The sequence below is a fragment of the Schistocerca piceifrons genome, chromosome 8 (genome assembly GCF_021461385.2).
Source record: "Schistocerca piceifrons isolate TAMUIC-IGC-003096 chromosome 8, iqSchPice1.1, whole genome shotgun sequence".
Taxonomy (NCBI): Eukaryota; Metazoa; Arthropoda; class Insecta; order Orthoptera; family Acrididae; genus Schistocerca; species Schistocerca piceifrons.
In genome coordinates, this window is record NC_060145.1 from 155,882,596 (window position 1) to 155,900,299 (window position 17,704).

Genomic DNA, 17,704 nt, shown 5'->3' on the forward strand with positions numbered 1-17,704 from the left:
CCTTGCAGCCCAGCTCGCTACTCTGGCTGCAGTGATCTGCAGGAGCCGCGCCTGTGTCATGCGTACATACATAGAAACAGACACACACACACACACACACACACACACACACACACACACGCACATACATACATTATTATAATATGTATGGATGTATGGATTATGTTGTATTTAAAATCTATTAGAAAGCAAATATAACAGAATACAATGTCATGAATCTCCTTCCCTTAGTTACAAAATGGTTTGCGCGTTCGTCAGTTACGCCTGTCACACTCCAGTAATGTTTCTGATCCAGGGGCGCATGTACCCGACGTCGGTGTACATCGCCAGAGGGTACTCGCAGTCCTCGTCGCCCCAGGACACGATGCCGACCTGCATGTTTCCGGACACCAGCGGACTTCCGGAATCACCAAAGCAGACGCCCTTGTGGATGTTGCCGGCACACATCATGCTGTCGGTGACTGGAAGGATATCGGCAAATATCTTACTGCAAACCGATGTTTGGTCAACGTACAGGTCCACTTTTAGCAGTTCCTCTGGCCTCTGGAAATTTTGATCCAGTCCCCAGCCGGTGGCAGTGACAGGAAGGCCTGCAGGAGCCTCGTATCCGTCTGCAGGCAGCGCGACGGGCTGGATGTTCGGTCCGAGCGGGAACGGCTCAGAGGGCTGTGAACATACGAATATTTTGTAACGTCTCCTGGAAAAACACGTATTATATATGGTAAAAAAAAGAATAATTGAACTGGATGATTGTAATTGCGTGGACAATGGTTGTGTGAACTTTCTGTAATAAACAGAAACCATTATGTGTCATGTTTTATACTTGTATAGAATTATGTACCGATTTTTTTAAAGATAATATCTGTATCGGCGAGTACTGAAACCGCCACAGACGAGACTTATTAAATATCAAAGATGAAAATATATCACACCGCTATAAATAGTACTGACCGAGCTTTACTTTCTCTGTCGCCTTTTTGGAGTTAGTAAGTAGGAAGAGCCTGTGACGCTATATTGTATGCTTGTGTAGCATTATTTTTTCAAGATTGAGAGAAGAACGCTATTAGGCATTGATTTGTAAAGGTGTGTAAGAATTTAATCTTACTAAATGTTTTGAATAGAGTTACTTAGTGAAAACTTGCATTATGATTTGTAATAAGCTTGCCTGGTATTTTATCCCATCTTTTAAGACATTTTCAGCTATTTAAATATTATCGTGGTGCAGAGCTGCGCTACGAACGAACAAGCCGCTACCGCGGTGCATTCAAACTGCAATAAATGAAACCAACCGTACCGCAAAGAAGCGGACAGGTAATAGTGAACTAAAATGATTTCTTTCAGCTTTCGGGGCTGCAGGGCAGAGCAGCAGATTTTATGATGTGTTTTACATGTGGATGCGGGCTGCGGATGATATTATATTATCAACAGTGCAAAAGGATAATTTACCTTCATGACATAAAAGAAATCTTGCTGTGCGTAATTCTGGTCTGCCAACCATTATAGTAAAAACATTTTTTCTCTTATAATAGTCTCATGTTCTCGCGTTAGTCGTGGTACTTATTGGTGTTTTAATGTCAACAAAAATCCACTGCAAAATTTTGATGTTGAACAAACATTGCGTACTGTAACATCAGTATTGATGACGAAATAATTTTCAGTAACCTTTTCAATAACTGTAAAGTAAGAAAGATATGTTGAACTTTATAGCGAATTACAGTAACGGAACAATGTTCCTTTTATAGAAAGCCAGATCCAGAATAATAAGAACATAATATATTTTGTATTGATGAAAATTAATGATCCAAATAAAGTCAAAGCACAGCATCCCTAAAAAGTATTTCATGGCTCTTTTCGTAGCAACATATTTTATCTCATATATTAGTTGTTACGCGAGCAATAAGAAGCAGACAGTGAAAAGTTACTCGTAAGGACTAGAACATCTCTATAATATATTGACTGAAATGGAAACTATTATAACACAAACACGTATGGGATGAGTTGATTACGAGTAAATACCTCACGCGAGCTTACACTGCTCACCCAGAATATTATGACCGTGGACCTAGAAGTGATGTAAGCCGTCTGGGCGACAGCAGCGTCAGCTGCCAAGAATGACAGCTGGTCAGACACACGCATGGTGCATTTAGTATCAGCGAGCGTGCTGTCTGTGTGTAGACTGGGGAAGGCGCACAATCTATCCAAGTTTGACCGAGGGCAGATTATGACGGCTCGGAGGCTCTGCACGAGCATTTCCGAGGAGTGCGGTGGTGAGTGTCCTCAACAGGTGGAGAAACAATCGTGAAACGACTTCCAGACGCCGTGGGGTTGGCCGACCACATCTCATTACAGATATCGAACACGTAGGCTGGGCAGACTGGTAAAATAGGGCAGGCGACGAACTGTGGCGGAACTAACATTAGACTTTAACTCTGGCCAGAGTTCAAGCGTGTCTGAACACACAGTGCATCGAACACTGCTAACAATGGACCTCCGCAGCCAATGTTAACACCGCGACATCGACAACTACGTCTGAAATGGGTACTTGGCCATCGGCAGTCGGCTTTGGCGCAACCGCAGAGCGTTGCATGGTCTGATGAATCCCGATTCCTTCTTCGTCATGCCAATGGGAGATCCCGAATCCTTCATCTTTCAGAGCCACAGCCCTTGGACACCTGTACCGCGGTACGGAGACAAGTTGGCGGCGGCTCCCTGCCGCCGTTGGATAAGCAGCTGCCAGCAGAAAGTCGTATACGCCTAGCTCACTTATTTGTTACATAGTTTAATTCTTAATTTCTTTGCGTGTTTTTGGTATTTGCATTGTTTAATTCATAAATTTCGGGCGTATTATAGTATTGGAGAGTTGTAGCATCGCGTTTTAGTACCTGAATAGTGTAAAATCGTGTAGTCGCCTGTCTTCTGTTTTTGTTTTGAACGGCTAGTGTCGGTTGGTCACAGCCAGTGTGCTCCCCGCCGCCGTTGGATAAGCAGCTGCCAGCATAAAGTCGTATACTCCTAGCTCACTTATTTGTTACATAGTTTAATTCTTAATTTCTTTGCGTGTTTTTGGTACTTGCATTGTTTAATTCATAAATTTCGGGCGTATTATAGTATTTGAGAGTTGTAGCATCGCGTTTTTGTACCTGAATAGCGTAAAATCGTGTAGTCTCCTTCCGCCGCCGAGCAGTGTGTCAGCAGTGCGCAAGTAGCAGCATTACTGCATTTACTAGGCAATCTCGTATTTTAATAACCGTTTAAATTTTGTGTCGATTTGTTTGTGCTCTCTGTAGATTAGTTCAGATGTTCTTTGGACAACAGTTCTTAGCATGGATAGGGACTGCAACTGCTGTGTTCGGATGCAGGCTGAGTTGGCATCCCTTCGCTCCCAGCTTCAGGCAGTGTTGGCTTCGGACACACAGCTTGAGGCTGTTGCCAATGGGTATCACTGTGGGGGTCGGATGGGGGTTTGTCGGGGACGGCCAGCTCGTCCCACGCATCCCCCGATCGGACTACGACTGTTGCTGCCCGGGATACTGCCCACATTGAGGCTGATCCCTCACCTGTGGTAGAGTGGGAGGTCGTCTCGAGGTGTGGCAGGGGCCGAAAGACATTCCAGAGGGCTGAACGGAAGGCCTCTCCAGTTTGTCTGACGAACCGGTTTCATGCTCTGTCTCAGGCTGATACTGATCTTCGGCCGAACATGGCTGCTTGTCCTGTTCCAGAGGTTGCCCCTCAGTCTGCAAGATCCGGGTGGTCGCAGAGGGTGGGCTTACTGGTAGTTGGGAGCTCCAACGTCAGGCGCGTAATGGAGCCCCTTAGGGATATGGCCGCAAGAGAGGGGAAGAAAACCAATGTGCACTCCGTGTGCATACCGGGGGGAGTCATTCCAGATGTGGAAAGGGTCCTTCCGGATGCCATGAAGGGTACAGGGTGCACCCATCTGCAGGTGGTCGCTCATGTCGGCACCAATGATATGTGTCGCTATGGATCGGAGGAAATCCTCTCTGGCTTCCGGCGGCTATCTGATTTGGGGAAGACTGCCAGTCTCGCTAGCGGGATGAAAGCAGAGCTCACCATCTGCAGCATCGTCGACAGGACTGACTGCGGACCTTTGGTACAGAGCCGAGTGGAGGGTATGAGTCAGAGGCTGAGACGGTTCTGCGACCGTGTGGACTGCAGATTACTCGACTTGCGCCATAGGGTGGTGGGGTTTCTGGTTCCGCTGGATATGTCAGGAGTCCACTACACGCAGCAAGTGGCTACACGGGTAGCAGGGGTTGTGTGGCGTGGACTGGTCGGTTTTTTCGGTTAGATGGCCTCGGGGAAGTACAGAAAGGGCAACAGCCTCAAAGGGTGCGGGGCAAAGTCAGGCCATGCGGCGACCAAGCAGCAATCGGTATTGTAATTGTAAACTGTCGAAGCTGCATTGGTAAAGTACCGGAACTTCAAGCGCTGATAGAAAGCACCGAAGCTGAAATCGTTATAGGTACAGAAAGCTGGCTGAAGCCAGAGATAAATTCTGCCGACATTTTTACAAAGGCACAGACGGTGTTTAGAAAGGATAGATTGCATGCAACCGGTGGTGGCGTGTTTGTCGCTGTTAGTAGTAGTTTATCCTCTAGTGAAGTAGAAGTGGATAGTTCCTGTGAATTATTATGGGTGGAGGTTACACTCAACAACCGAGCTAGGTTAATAATTGGCTCCTTTCACCGACCTCCCGACTCAGCAGCATTAGTGGCAGAACAACTGAGAGAAAATTTGGAATACATTTCACATAAATTTTCTCAGCATTTTATAGTCTTAGGTGGAGATTTCAATTTACCAGATGTAGACTGGGACACTCAGATGTTTAGGACTGGTGGTAGGGACAGAGCATCGAGTGACATTATACTAAGTGCACTATCCGAAAATTACCTCGAGCAATTAAACAGAGAACAGACTCGTGGAGATAACATCTTGGAGCTATTGATAACAAACAGACCCGAGCTTTTCGACTCTGTAAGTGCAGAACAGGGAATCAGTGATCATAAGGCCGCTGCAGCATCCCTGAATATGGAAGTTAATAGGAATATAAAAAAAGGGATGAAGGTTTATCTGTTTAGCAAGAGTAATGGCAGATTTCAGCCTACATAACAGGTCAAAACGAAAATTTCTGTTCCGACACTGGCAATGTTGAGTGTTTATGGAAAATGTTCAAGGCAGTCGTAAAATGCGTTTTAGAAAGGTACGTGCCGAGTAAAACTGTGAGAGACGGGTAAAACCCACCGTGGTTCAACAACAAAGTTAGGAAACTACTGCGAAAGCGAAGAGAGCTTCACTCCAAGTGTAAACGCAGCCAAAACTTCTCAGACAAACAGAAGCTAAACGATGTCAAAGTTAGCGTAAGGAGGGCTATGCGTGAAGCGTTCAGTGAATTAAAAAGTAAAATTCTATCTACCGACTTGACAGAAAATCCTAGGAGGTTCTGGTCTTACGTTAAATCAGTAAGTCGCTCGAAACAGCATATCCAGACACTCCGGGATGATGATGGCATTGAAACAGAGGATGACACGCGTAAAGCTGAAATACTAAACACCTTTTTCCAAAGCTGTTTCACAGAGGAAGACCGCACTGCAGATCCTTCTCAAAATCCTCACACAAACGAAAAAATGGCTGACATCGAAATAAGTGTCCAAGGAATAGAAAAGCAACTGGAATCACTCAACAGAGGAAAGTCCACTGGACCTGACGGGATACCAATTCGATTCTACACAGAGTACGCGAAAGAACTTGCCCCCCTTCTAACAGCCGTGTACCGCAAGTCTCTAGAGGAACGGAAGGTTCCAAATGATTGGAAAAGAGCACAGGTAGTCACAGTCTTCAAGAAGGGTTGTCGAGCAGATGCGCAAAACTATAGACCTGTATCTCTGACATCGATCTGTTGTAGAATTTTAGAACATGTTTTTTGCTCGAGTATCATGTCGTTTTTGGAAAACCAGAATCTACTATGTAGGAATCAACATGGATTCCGGAAACAGCGATCGTGTGAGACCCAACTCGCTTTATTTGTTCATGAGACCCAGAAAATATTAGATACAGGCTCCCAGGTAGATGCTATTTTCCTTGACTTCCGGAAGGCGTTCGATACAGCTCCGCACTGTCGCCTGATAAAGAAACTAAGAGCCTACGGAATATCAGACCAGCTGTGTGGTTGGATTGAAGAGTTTTTAGCAAACAGAACACAGCATGTTGATATCAATGGAGAGACGTCTACAGACGTTAAAGTAACCTCTGGCGTGCCACAGGGGAGTGTTATGGACCATTGCTTTTCACAATATATATAAATGACCTAGTAGATAGTGTCGGAAGTTCCATGCGGCTTTTCGCGGATGATGCTGTAGTATACAGAGAAGTTGCAGCATTAGAAAATTGTAGCGAAATGCAGGAAGATCTGCAGCGGATAGGCACTTGGTGCAGGGAGTGGCAACTGACCCTTAACATAGACAAATGTAATGTATTGCGAATAGATAGAAAGAAGGATCCTTTATTGTATGATTATATGATAGCGGAACAAACACTGGTAGCAGTTACTTCTGTAAAATATCTGGGAGTATGCGTGCGGAACGATTCGAAGTGGAATGATCATATAAAATTAATTGTTGGTAAAAAGTGGAATGATCATATAAAATTAATTGTTGGTAAGGCGGGTACCAGATTGAGATTCATTAGGAGAGTCCTTAGAAAATATAGTCCATCAACAAAGGAGGTGGCTTACAAAACACTCGTTCGACCTATACTTGACTATTGCTCATCAGTGTGGGATACGTACCAGATCGGGTTGACGGAGGAGATAGAGAAGATCCAAAGAAAAGCGGCGCGTTTCGTCACAGGGTTATTTGCTAACCGTGATAGCGTTACGGAGATGTTTAGCAAACTCAAGTGGCAGACTCTGCAAGAGAGGCGCTCTGCATCGCGGTGTAGCTTGCTGTCCAGGTTTCGAGAGGGTGCGTTTCTGGATGAGGTATCGAATATATTGCTTCCCCCTACTTATACCTCCCGAGGAGATCACGAATGTAACATCACAGAGATCCGAGCGCGCACGGAGGCTTTCAGACAGTCGTTCTTCCCGCGAACCATACGCGACTGTAACAGAAAAGGGAGGTAATGACAGTGGCACGTAAAGTGCCCTCCGCCAGACAGCGTTGGGTGGCTTGCGGAGTATAAATGTAGATGTAGATGCTTTGGGGAACATTCACGTGGGCATCCGTTTTATCCAGTGGAGTTCGTGAAAGGAACCATGACGGCCTAGGAGTATCGTACAGCAACAGCGTAAAGCCCTTGACGACGATCATGTTTCCCGACGTCAGTGGCATTTTTCAACAAGATAATGCGTCATGTCACAAGGCTAGGAGTTTTATGGAATGCTTCGAGAAACACAGTGGCAAGTTCCAGTTGATTTCATGACCCCTCAACTCGCCAGATCTAAATGTGACCCTCGACGAAATTCTCGGGAATTATCTGACTTGTGTGTGCAGATATGGTGAGAGCTTCCTCCAGCGGCCTACCAAGGCCTCGTCGCTCCCACGCAAAAGCTCGTCGCCGATGTTATCCGTGCCAAAGGTGGTCACACTAGTTATTAGGTAGGTGTTCACAATGTCCTGGCTGATCATTTTATTTTCAGTACTTTTAGAAAAGCGAAAAAAGGCTCTCCTGCGCAGGAAGATGGGTGTGATTACATGACGAGTATAGGGTACGTGTAACGTCACCCAAATAATTCAATTACAGATCACAGGACAGCATTTCCAATGGCTGTGAATGTTGAGCCGATTTTGTCGGTCCGCAGCGATGATCTGAACTCTAGCCACGTCGGCTGTTTTACTTAGCGCTCAGTGCTGCGGTCGCCATTCTGCACCGTCTCCGTGAGCTGTAGCACACTGACCGAGAAGAGGTGGAGTGCTTGGGCTGCTCGCGACTAGGCCAGCTCTGGTCTCGGTCTAACAGGGCGGTTCCCAACCTTTCTTAGACCATTACCCCTGAGTGCACCCAGTCATTAGCCACTACCGCCGCCCTCTTCACCCCTCCCCTCTGCCGTCTGTTGCCCCCACCCCCTCCCCCAGCCTATCACCAACAACAGCACCTACGTAAACCATAGAATGAATGACTTTTATTGCAACACTTTTATTTTTAAAATGAGGAAAGATGAATGATATTTAGTTTGCGCATGTGTAAGGGGGAGGGAGGGGGGTGTTGTTAGATGAATTACGAAGGAATTCGTGGTGCCACGCAAATGCTACCCAGAACTACTTCTCAGATAAGAAAGCTAACTATCCAGAGTGGCGGTAGACACTTGTTACAAAACATGCTTCCCTTGCATTACTCCTCTCTATTGCGGCATTTGCTTCACCTGCACACTGTAACCCCATTTAAAACCAAACAAGATAAAATATGTGCACTATACTTACTGCTCATAAATCACATGATTGGTCCAGGCTGTTAAAGCTTTGTGTCTGACCACAGACACTAATAGTAATAACAGCAGTAATAGTAATAATAATAATAATAATAATAATCACAATGCCACAAATATAGAATACATCACATACATTCAGCAACAGAAAGACTCACATTAAGCAGAAAGGAACGAGGAAGGGGATTTATCGACATAAAAAACCTACATTATGGACAGATAGACAATTTAAGAAAATTCTTTATAGAACGAGCAGAAACGAGCAAAATACACAAAGCAATCACTCACATAAATACATCGACTACACCACTGCAATTTCATAACCACTTCTACAACCCTTTACATCACATAACATCAACAGATGCAAAGAAAGTAAATTGGAAAAAGAAAACACTACATGGCAAGCACCCATATCATCTAACACAAGCCGGCCGAAGTGGCCGTGCGGTTAAAGGCGCTGCAGTCTGGAACCGCAAGACCGCTACGGTCGCAGGTTCGAATCCTGCCTCGGGCATGGATGTTTGTGATGTCCTTAGGTTAGTTAGGTTTAACTAGTTCTAAGTTCTAGGGGACTAATGACCTCAGCAGTTGAGTCCCATAGTGCTCAGAGCCAGCCATCTAACACAGCCACACATCGATCAAGACGCATCCAACACATGGCTAAGAAAAGGCGGTATATACAGTGAGACGGAAGGATTGCAATACAGGATCAAACAATAAACACCAGATACAAAAGCAAGCATCTTATTAAAGATACCAATACCACAACAGATAAATTCAGACTTTGCGAACAACAAATAGAAACAGCAGATCACATCACAACCGGATGTACAACACTAGCAAAAACAGAATACATCAGAAGACATGACAATGTAGCAAAAATAACACATCAACAACTTGCCACACAACATAAACGAATGAAACAACACGTTCACACATACAAGTATGCACCACAAGATGTACTGGAGAATGATGAATACAAATTATACTGGAACAGAACCATTATAACAGATAAAACAACACCACATAACAAACCTGACATCATACTCACCAATAAAGAGAAGAAATTAACACATCCAATCGAAATGTCCATACCCAATACAACAAATATACAGAAGAAAACAGGAGAAAAAATTGAAAAATACATCCAACTTGCTGGGGAAGTCAAGGACATGTGGCATCAGGATAGAGTTGACATTATACCAATTATACTATCAACTACAGGAGTCATACCAAACAATATCCACCAGTACATCAACGCAATACAGCTACATCCAAACGTATATATACAACTACAGAAATCTGTAATTATTGATACATGTTCAATTACCCGAAAGTTCCTAAATGCAATGTAACATATACCGTACAGTAAAAAGGAAGCCACGCTTGATCAAGGTCCGCGTCACTTTCCATTTTTAACCAGACATAACGTCTGAGAAAGGAAAGATATAATAATAATACTGCGTGGTCAGCCGCGGTGGGCGAGCCGCTCTAGGCGCTTCAGTCTGCAACCGCGCGACTGCTACGGTCGCAGGTTCGAATCCTGCCTCGGGCATGGGTGTGTGATGTCCTTAGGATAGTTAGGTTTAAGTATTCTAAGTTCTAGGGGACTGATGACCTCAGATGATAAGTCCCATAGTGCTCAGATCCATCCAATACTGCGTGCAGCACAATAGTAGCCCTAATGTAGTTACTGCTGCAGAAATTTTGGAACTACTGCAGGTACTGTCTACAACTTGGAGAAGACACTTCCATAAGATATTTAGCGTGTGTTACGTATATGTCTCACTTTTACCATCAACGATGTACGGGACAAAGCACAAAATACGTGTGTAGTGGGTGGACTAAGTGAGAATCCTGTAACCTACATCGAATTAATGCCATTAATTGAGAGAAAGTAATTATTGATAACTTTTATAATCACTATTAGACTTACAAAATTGTGATAATAGTAATGATCTTCTGAAGATAACCTAGAGTCACGACTGAAACACAATCGAATCGTTTACATTTTACCCCTCAGAAAACTTCATTTCACCCTGCAGGGGTAATTACTCCCAGGTTGGGAACCATTTGTCTAATATAACAGTCTGGATACTCCGTCACTTTTCTGTTACCCACCGCAACTGCAGCACAACAAGCGGCCAGGAAGTTATTCCCGTTGAGTATGGCGCGATCCTGTGAAAGCGAATTGTAATTGCTTATACTGATTTGGAGAATGGTTTTTACAGACAGGAGCGTCTGTAGCACAATAAATTGCAGCAACAACAAGAAGAAAACACCACATACGTCTTTTTTTTTTTTTGGGATTTCATATTCGTACGAGTTGTCAGCCGCTACAGTACAGAATAGTTTATTTACGATTTTCTTTTAACCTACAGGTATATACTGGAGAATGTCTTATTCTTCACGTACAAAAAACTGACAGTAAACAGCAGAAGACTTGATATGTCTAGAGAGGCATCTTATATCTACTCAGAAACGTACAGTTTCGTTCACTACACTTCCAGTCAATTCAGTGAATGCGGAACATAGAAAACGTCTATGGAATGCAATACGTAGATTATTTAACGTAGCAGATAATTTACCACAACTGCGACTGAAGAAAAAACCACACAGACCTAATAATAAAAGAACAAAAGCAATAAAACTATTTCGCAACACAAAAGAAACCGATTCCACAATTGTCCTTGCAGCTGAGCCAAAAATGGCAGCAACAAATACACTTACAAATATATTTATGTATTACAAAATCGAGTGAAGTGTAAGACAGTGCGAGACATTAGGCTCCCTACAAAGTTATTACATGTGAAGCGAAGTGCCTGTCACAACAAGAACAGACAACAAAAGAAATACATTCTTCCCATGCATGAAGCATGTGTTTATATTCTCTTGTTGTCAGCAGAATAAGTTGCAATTACACACATATTCAAAAGTATTTCATCACCATTAAGTTGTAGCTTATGTACCCGAACCAGGGAGATTCGACTGTTTTTACGTGTATCTCACGAACATTAATGTCTCTTGATAATTTACTAATGCTTGGAACACAATAACTATTTCAGTAATTAACTATAAAAATAATTAAAAACAAACTTTAATTTTACAGCTGCTTTCTCGCCGCTAGGGGTGCTCGTACCGGCGCAATTAACAGCCGCTAACATTCCTCACAGCAGTGAGTGTCGCAACTGTATATCTTAGACTGATTCTGACTGGCGGATAGGCACAGGGTCTGTTTTGATACATATTGATAGTGTATGCGTCGTGGAATTTGACTTGCGAGTCTCACAGAAACCTGTTGCTGTGAATCAGACTATTCACAAACGTTGGGTAGATTTGATGGCTTGTTGCAGAACTGTGTCTACTCTGTAGTGAGGGGTTCGTTACTACGAGTCGTGATCAGCTAAGGTAGTTTTGATAGCACGTTGGGGAATGATGTTTGTTCTGTTGTGAGCATTCCGTTACTCTGAGTTGCAATCAGCCAAGATAGTCTTAACAGCTAGTTGCGAAGCTTGTGCCTACTCTATTGTTGGTGTTGTATGTGTTCGCCAAATTTGTGTGTTTGTTGGTAGCTTGTTATTACGAGTTGTTGTCAGCCATGTGATTTTGGTAATTTTGGTTTCTGGCGTCGAACAATGCGGAGCTCATTGGAAGCACTGACCGCCGGTATTCGAGTGAACGTCAAGCTTATCTTCTTGTTTCGAAATTTGAAGAAGGTAGAATCATAAACATGAGGGGCATCGTAATGCTAGACCTCCAGATTTCACACAAAATTGGCTATAACACGATCGCCACAGAACGAATAGGCACTGACCTTCCAGAAGGAGGACACCGCGAGGAGTCGGTAATTAGTTCCACTGGCTCTGTCAAGTAGATGGGTGACAACAGCTGAAATATGGCCACAGGTTTAGAGGTGGAGTGTTTGCGTAATGTAGGGTCGCAGTCATCTGTGACACTGACATTGTGTGGTTTACAACGGTGTCTCCCTTTGACATGCGGCGGTCAGGCCGTCGTGTCCGTCAACAACATGGCGGAAGATAAGCACGCAGCGATTATCGAGACCCAAAATCAAGTGGAGTTATGGTTTGGCGATCTATTGAATATGGTAAAATCACTCATTTGGTAACTGGTAAAGGAAAACTTAACTCTCAGCAGTATCTGGCGAGAATAATAAATCCTATAGTCATACGGTACCTTCCCAGCAGGAAGATGCAAGTCCCTACATTAGAGTCCTCACCACGAGCCACTTGAATCACGTACGGGATGCTTGACTGCACTGCCTCACCCTCTGGTTCGTCACGCCAGGAGGATGTCTGGTACGCGGCCGAACGGTGTGTAGTTTGGTGCCAGCATCCAGAAAGCAGTCTTCGGGATCCGACACAGTATCTATTCCAGTCATGGCAACAGCAGCTGGCCGAGACAGACATACCAACAGAGAAGTAACCGTTTTTGTGACTTTTACTTGTTCCTAACCAGGAGCGAAAATGGTTCAAATGGCTCTGAGCACTATGGAACTTAACATCTGAGGTCATCAGTCCCCTAGAACTTAGAACTACTTAAACCTAACTAATCTAAGGACATCACACACATCCATGCCCGAGGCAGTATTCGAACCTGCGAACGAAGCGGTCGCGCGGTTCCAGACTGTAGCGCCTAGAACCGCTCGACCACTCCGGCCGGCTAACCAGGAGCGAATTTTATAACATCATATGTGTGCTTTAGTTTAGTTTCTTGAGTTTATGCGTGTGACGGTTCTCGCGTTTTCGTTTGCGTCGGAAAATAAACCAATTTGGTCACATATTACAAGTTCCTCATCAGGGGCGAATTATTTAGTTTTACCTGAGTGCTTCAGTATTTAAGTTTTTGAATATTTGCCTATTAATCTAACTTATTAGAGACAATTCCTGCGTTTTCGTCAGTGTCTACAGTAGAGTTCCACAGCACCTGCCGATAGTCCGTTTATCTCGATAGTCTAGCTTTTCACAGACTTCAGTATGGGCAGGGACTGTGACTGTTGTGTGTGGATGCAAGCCAGTTGATGACTCTTTGCTCTCAGCTCCATGCTGCGATGGCTTCGGTTACATAGCTTGAGGCTGCAGTGCATGGACATCACTGTTGTGGCCTGGCTGTGGGGATCTAACAGACGTCCATCACAGCTGAGTCCTCTGATCGGTTCTCACTGGTGGCAAGCCCAGTTACTGCTCGCACTGAGGTTGACACCTCACCTGTGGTCTAGTGGGAGGTCGCCTTAGGGCATAGCAGGCAGCGAAAGACTTCCCAGGCGGCCACGGCCGCACATAAGCTCCACCCCCCCCCCCCCCCCAATGTTAGTCTGACAAACAGGTTCCAGGTGCCGTCTGTGGTTGGCACTGTTGCTGAGCCAGATGCTGTCGTCTGTCCTGTTTCAGAGGAAACCTCTCAGCCTGCAAGATCATGACAATCACAGAGGGTTGGATTATTGATATTTGGGAGGTCCAGCGTTAGGCGCGTTGTGGGGACCCTTATGGACATGGCCGCCAAGAAGGAGAAGAAAACCATTGCGAACTCCGTGTGCATACCTGGTGGAGTCATTTCAGACGTCGAAAGTGTCCTCCCGGATGCCATGAAGAGCACAGGGAGCAGCCAACGGCAGGTGGTGGCTCACGTCGGTACCAATGGTGCGTGTTACTTTGGATCAGAGGAGATTCTCTCTGGTTTCGAACGGCTAACAGAAGCGGTGAAGGCTGCCAGTGTTGCTTGCGAGTTGAAAGCAGATTGGCCATTTGCAGCATAGTCGACAGGACCGATTGCGGACCTCTGGTACAGAGCCGAGTGGAGGGTCTGAATCAGAGGTTTAGATGGTTTTGCGGCCGTCTAAGCTGCAGATTCCTCGACTTGCGCCATAGGGTTGTTGGGGTTTGGGCTACGCTGAGTATTAATTTTAATTTTAAAAAACCAACAGCTCCAGTTGCAAAGTTTACCTAGATTTACCTAGGTTTCAGTCGGGTTAACCCAAAATTCTTCAGAATAAAAGTAACTACCGTTTGTACATAGTCAAGCTAAAACTACAAATCCTTAAATTATCGTCAGACTGTAAAACTTATCTGGAACTTCCTCGGCACCACTTCACGGCCGCGATGCGGCAGCCACGACTGCTGTACTGGAACTGACCGTAGCGTCATGAGGCCGGGCTAGGCGGACACAATACCTTGCACGTGAACATAAACTGTATGATAGTTACTTGTTGGGACAAGACGTGAACTTAACTCCTGACCTTGAATTTACTAGAAAGGTGAAATAAAAGGCACAGCTGAAGAAAAGGGCGTATATGTTAACCTGTACAGAACGTACTTAGATCGACTGTCTTAACATTTATGAAGTATTCATTGGTCATATGAGGAAGACATGTGCTTCCAAGGTATGGCCTATCTAGGAAAATTTTTATGCTTAAGCACGATGTTTAATCACCTAAGGAGAACATAGGAGTGGCAATGATAATATAAAGCCAACATCGTCATTGTTACGACTAGGCCTACAAGTTTTTAAGACGCATTTGTTAAGCACTTGCGTAGCTATGGTTACAACGCATGAACATCTTATTGACTTAGCACACAAATGGTCATGATTGAACTTCGGAACAAGTCTATATCTAATCTGTAACATCCGGCAATACTGGCCATATAAAATAGATAGTCATTATTTAAGATTAGTATATTTAACCTGAAATGGTCTAGAATCAAGTCAAAAACTAATGCACGTGCTTTATCGAGCTTCTTGGCGAAGTTATGGTTATTATTTGCAGAAAACACTGAAGTAGGAGATAACGTGGCGGCAATGGGGTACTCAATTTGCCTCCATGGAGGTGATCCACACACATACTGTAAAAACTGTGTGTGGACCACTGCCATCATAATTCGGGCCTGGTGACCACTGCCATTGAACTTAGGGAATGACAGCGGAAATATGCTTAAAGCTAAAGTGTGACTTGACGAACATCGCTCCAGTCAGCACACTTAAAATAATTGACCGGTATAGGTCAATATGTACTTAAGGAACTAGTCTAAATTATGGGATGATGACGGGAAATGGTTAAATTACGTGATTTGGCGAGCAACGCTCCAAGGACACCTTTAAACGTCATTGAGTAAGATCAAATCAAACTGATCTGGCTAGTCTGAACCAAAACTTAGTATCCAGTAGATTGTGGCAAGGTTATGTTACCCTCTCGTAATACTTATATGGATATGATTGCCATTAATTAAGTTAATAAAAAGTTGTGTATTACTAGGTGATGGCATCACTGCTGTCGTATACACATAGTATTGACCACAATCGGTCATATTGAAGGATTATGTGGTAGCACCTATACCCTGTAAATGAGTAGTGACTTGGTGATCGTCATTCCCGTTACTAAACGTACATGCTGTTGACTGATGAAGTTATTATCCACTATTTAAATCAAGTGTGGGAGAGAAGGTGGACAAGGCTAAGGAGTTGGTCTTCAGCGGAGAAGGAGGGTGAGAAGCCACAATGGGTAAGGGGAGGGAGGTGGTGTTGATTGAGGTGGTGATGGATACGACCGGAGAGGATGGACTCGAAGACATTACTGAAGACGATAGGAAGAGGCGACGGAAGGGGGTTTGTTGGGTTTGAGGAATAAGAGGACGTGGGAAGTATTCCACAGGTCAGGGTAGAAGCCGGTAGAGAGCATGACGTTGTAAAATTGGCAAAGACAGTCAGGAATGAAAGGGGGCATTCCCTGAGGTGACAGCAGGTGACAGAGTCGTGACCAGGGGCAGTATTGCGTTTTGACTGGAGGATGTCATGTCATGTGCTGTGATTGGAGTGTTGATGCCGCAGAGGGGCAACTGCCCCAAGTACTGGAGACTGGGAGCAAGGGGAGCGACCGAGGTAACCGCGCATTACATGACGGTGGGGAAGGGGATTTTAAATATCAGTTCGGTTTTATAAAATAACAATTGTTTTTCTTTTTTAGTGTGGCTTTGCTGTCTAATAATAAAAATGGTAAATACGTTATTCCTTTAAAAACTGCTTAAAAATTAATGTACATCCCTTCCCAGCCGAAAAGTCACCTTTTTCAACTTTTAAGTACTCGGCCTAATTCTAATGGTTAAATGAGAATGTATTTTGTTATTGTTTGTTGTTTATAAGGGAAAAATGTGTTTAGTACCAAATACGTAAGTAAGGATGTTTTTTTCCACAAATGTTCAAATGTGTGTGAAATCTTATGGGACTTAACTGCGAAGGTCATCAGTCCCTAAGCTTACACACTACTTAACCTAAATTATCCTAAGGTCGAACACACACACCCATACCCGAGGGAGGACTCGAACCTCAGCCGGTATCAGCCGCACAGTTCATGACTGCAGCGCCTAGACCGCTCGGCTAATCCCGCTCGGCTTTCCACAAATAACCTCGTGCCTTTATACTAATTTCCACCACTGTAGATCTGGTTCACAGTGTATAAAACGAAATGTCACCTTACCTGCACGACAACGATGTCGTTGTCAAGACTGGTGCTGTTGAAGTTCTCGTGGTAAACGACTCTCGATATGTTGAAGACGACGCCGCCACTCTCGCGTGTCGTCGATCCGGCCCGCAGCAACATCTTGGTGACGTCGTCATAGAAGCAGTGACCGGCTGACATTGCCCACGTCGTGCTGATTATGGACGCGCCGCACTCGTGCCTGACCAGGAACTGTATGGAGAGGTTCCACGGGTACTCTGATATGGTGGTCGCGTTGCCATTCACGATACGTCCATGGCCCCTCCTGCTCCAAGGCATCCTAGCTCTTGGGGCCGATAAGGCTGGTACCAACAGGCACACCACGATGACAAGTGCTCGCAACATTGTGGCCACCGAGAGTGTCCTACTCCTGAAGACGGCTTCCCTTTATAATGCCACTTCGTGCTTGAAATGATGTGTCTGGCGCAACCGGTTTTTCCATTTACGTTTTTACCTGCTATCAGGGATATTAAAATTTGAGACCCTTGGCGTAGTACATCGTTTAAGGTCAAAGTCAGTTCTAATCTTAACAAATGAGCTCGTCTCGTTTATCGTTCTATTTTGATTCTAGCTTTTTATAAGCTAGTCATTATAAACTAATTATCAGATAAGTATCGCTGTATCTTAAAGTGATGAAACTCGATTGTTTTGTGAGTAGTGCTAACGTGGAATGGTCCTGTTGAAGCAGTATTCAGTATCAGACAAAGACTGGAAATTTTGGTTTTGATTGCAAATCAATAGGTTAATTTTTTAAT

The 17,704-nt window shown here is 44.4% G+C and overlaps 1 protein-coding gene across 1 annotated transcript; it reads right to left on the bottom strand.

The window, feature by feature from the left end:
• Nucleotides 1–267: 267 nt before the first annotated feature.
• On the bottom strand, nucleotides 268–17,228 carry LOC124712151 (trypsin 3A1-like). Its single transcript, XM_047242447.1, has 2 exons — nucleotides 16,929–17,228; nucleotides 268–666 (listed from the first exon to the last, which is right to left on the bottom strand). The coding sequence occupies exons 1-2, from the start codon at nucleotides 17,226–17,228 to the stop codon at nucleotides 268–270; spliced, it is 699 nt and encodes a 232-aa protein (XP_047098403.1).
• Nucleotides 17,229–17,704: the final 476 nt, after the last annotated feature.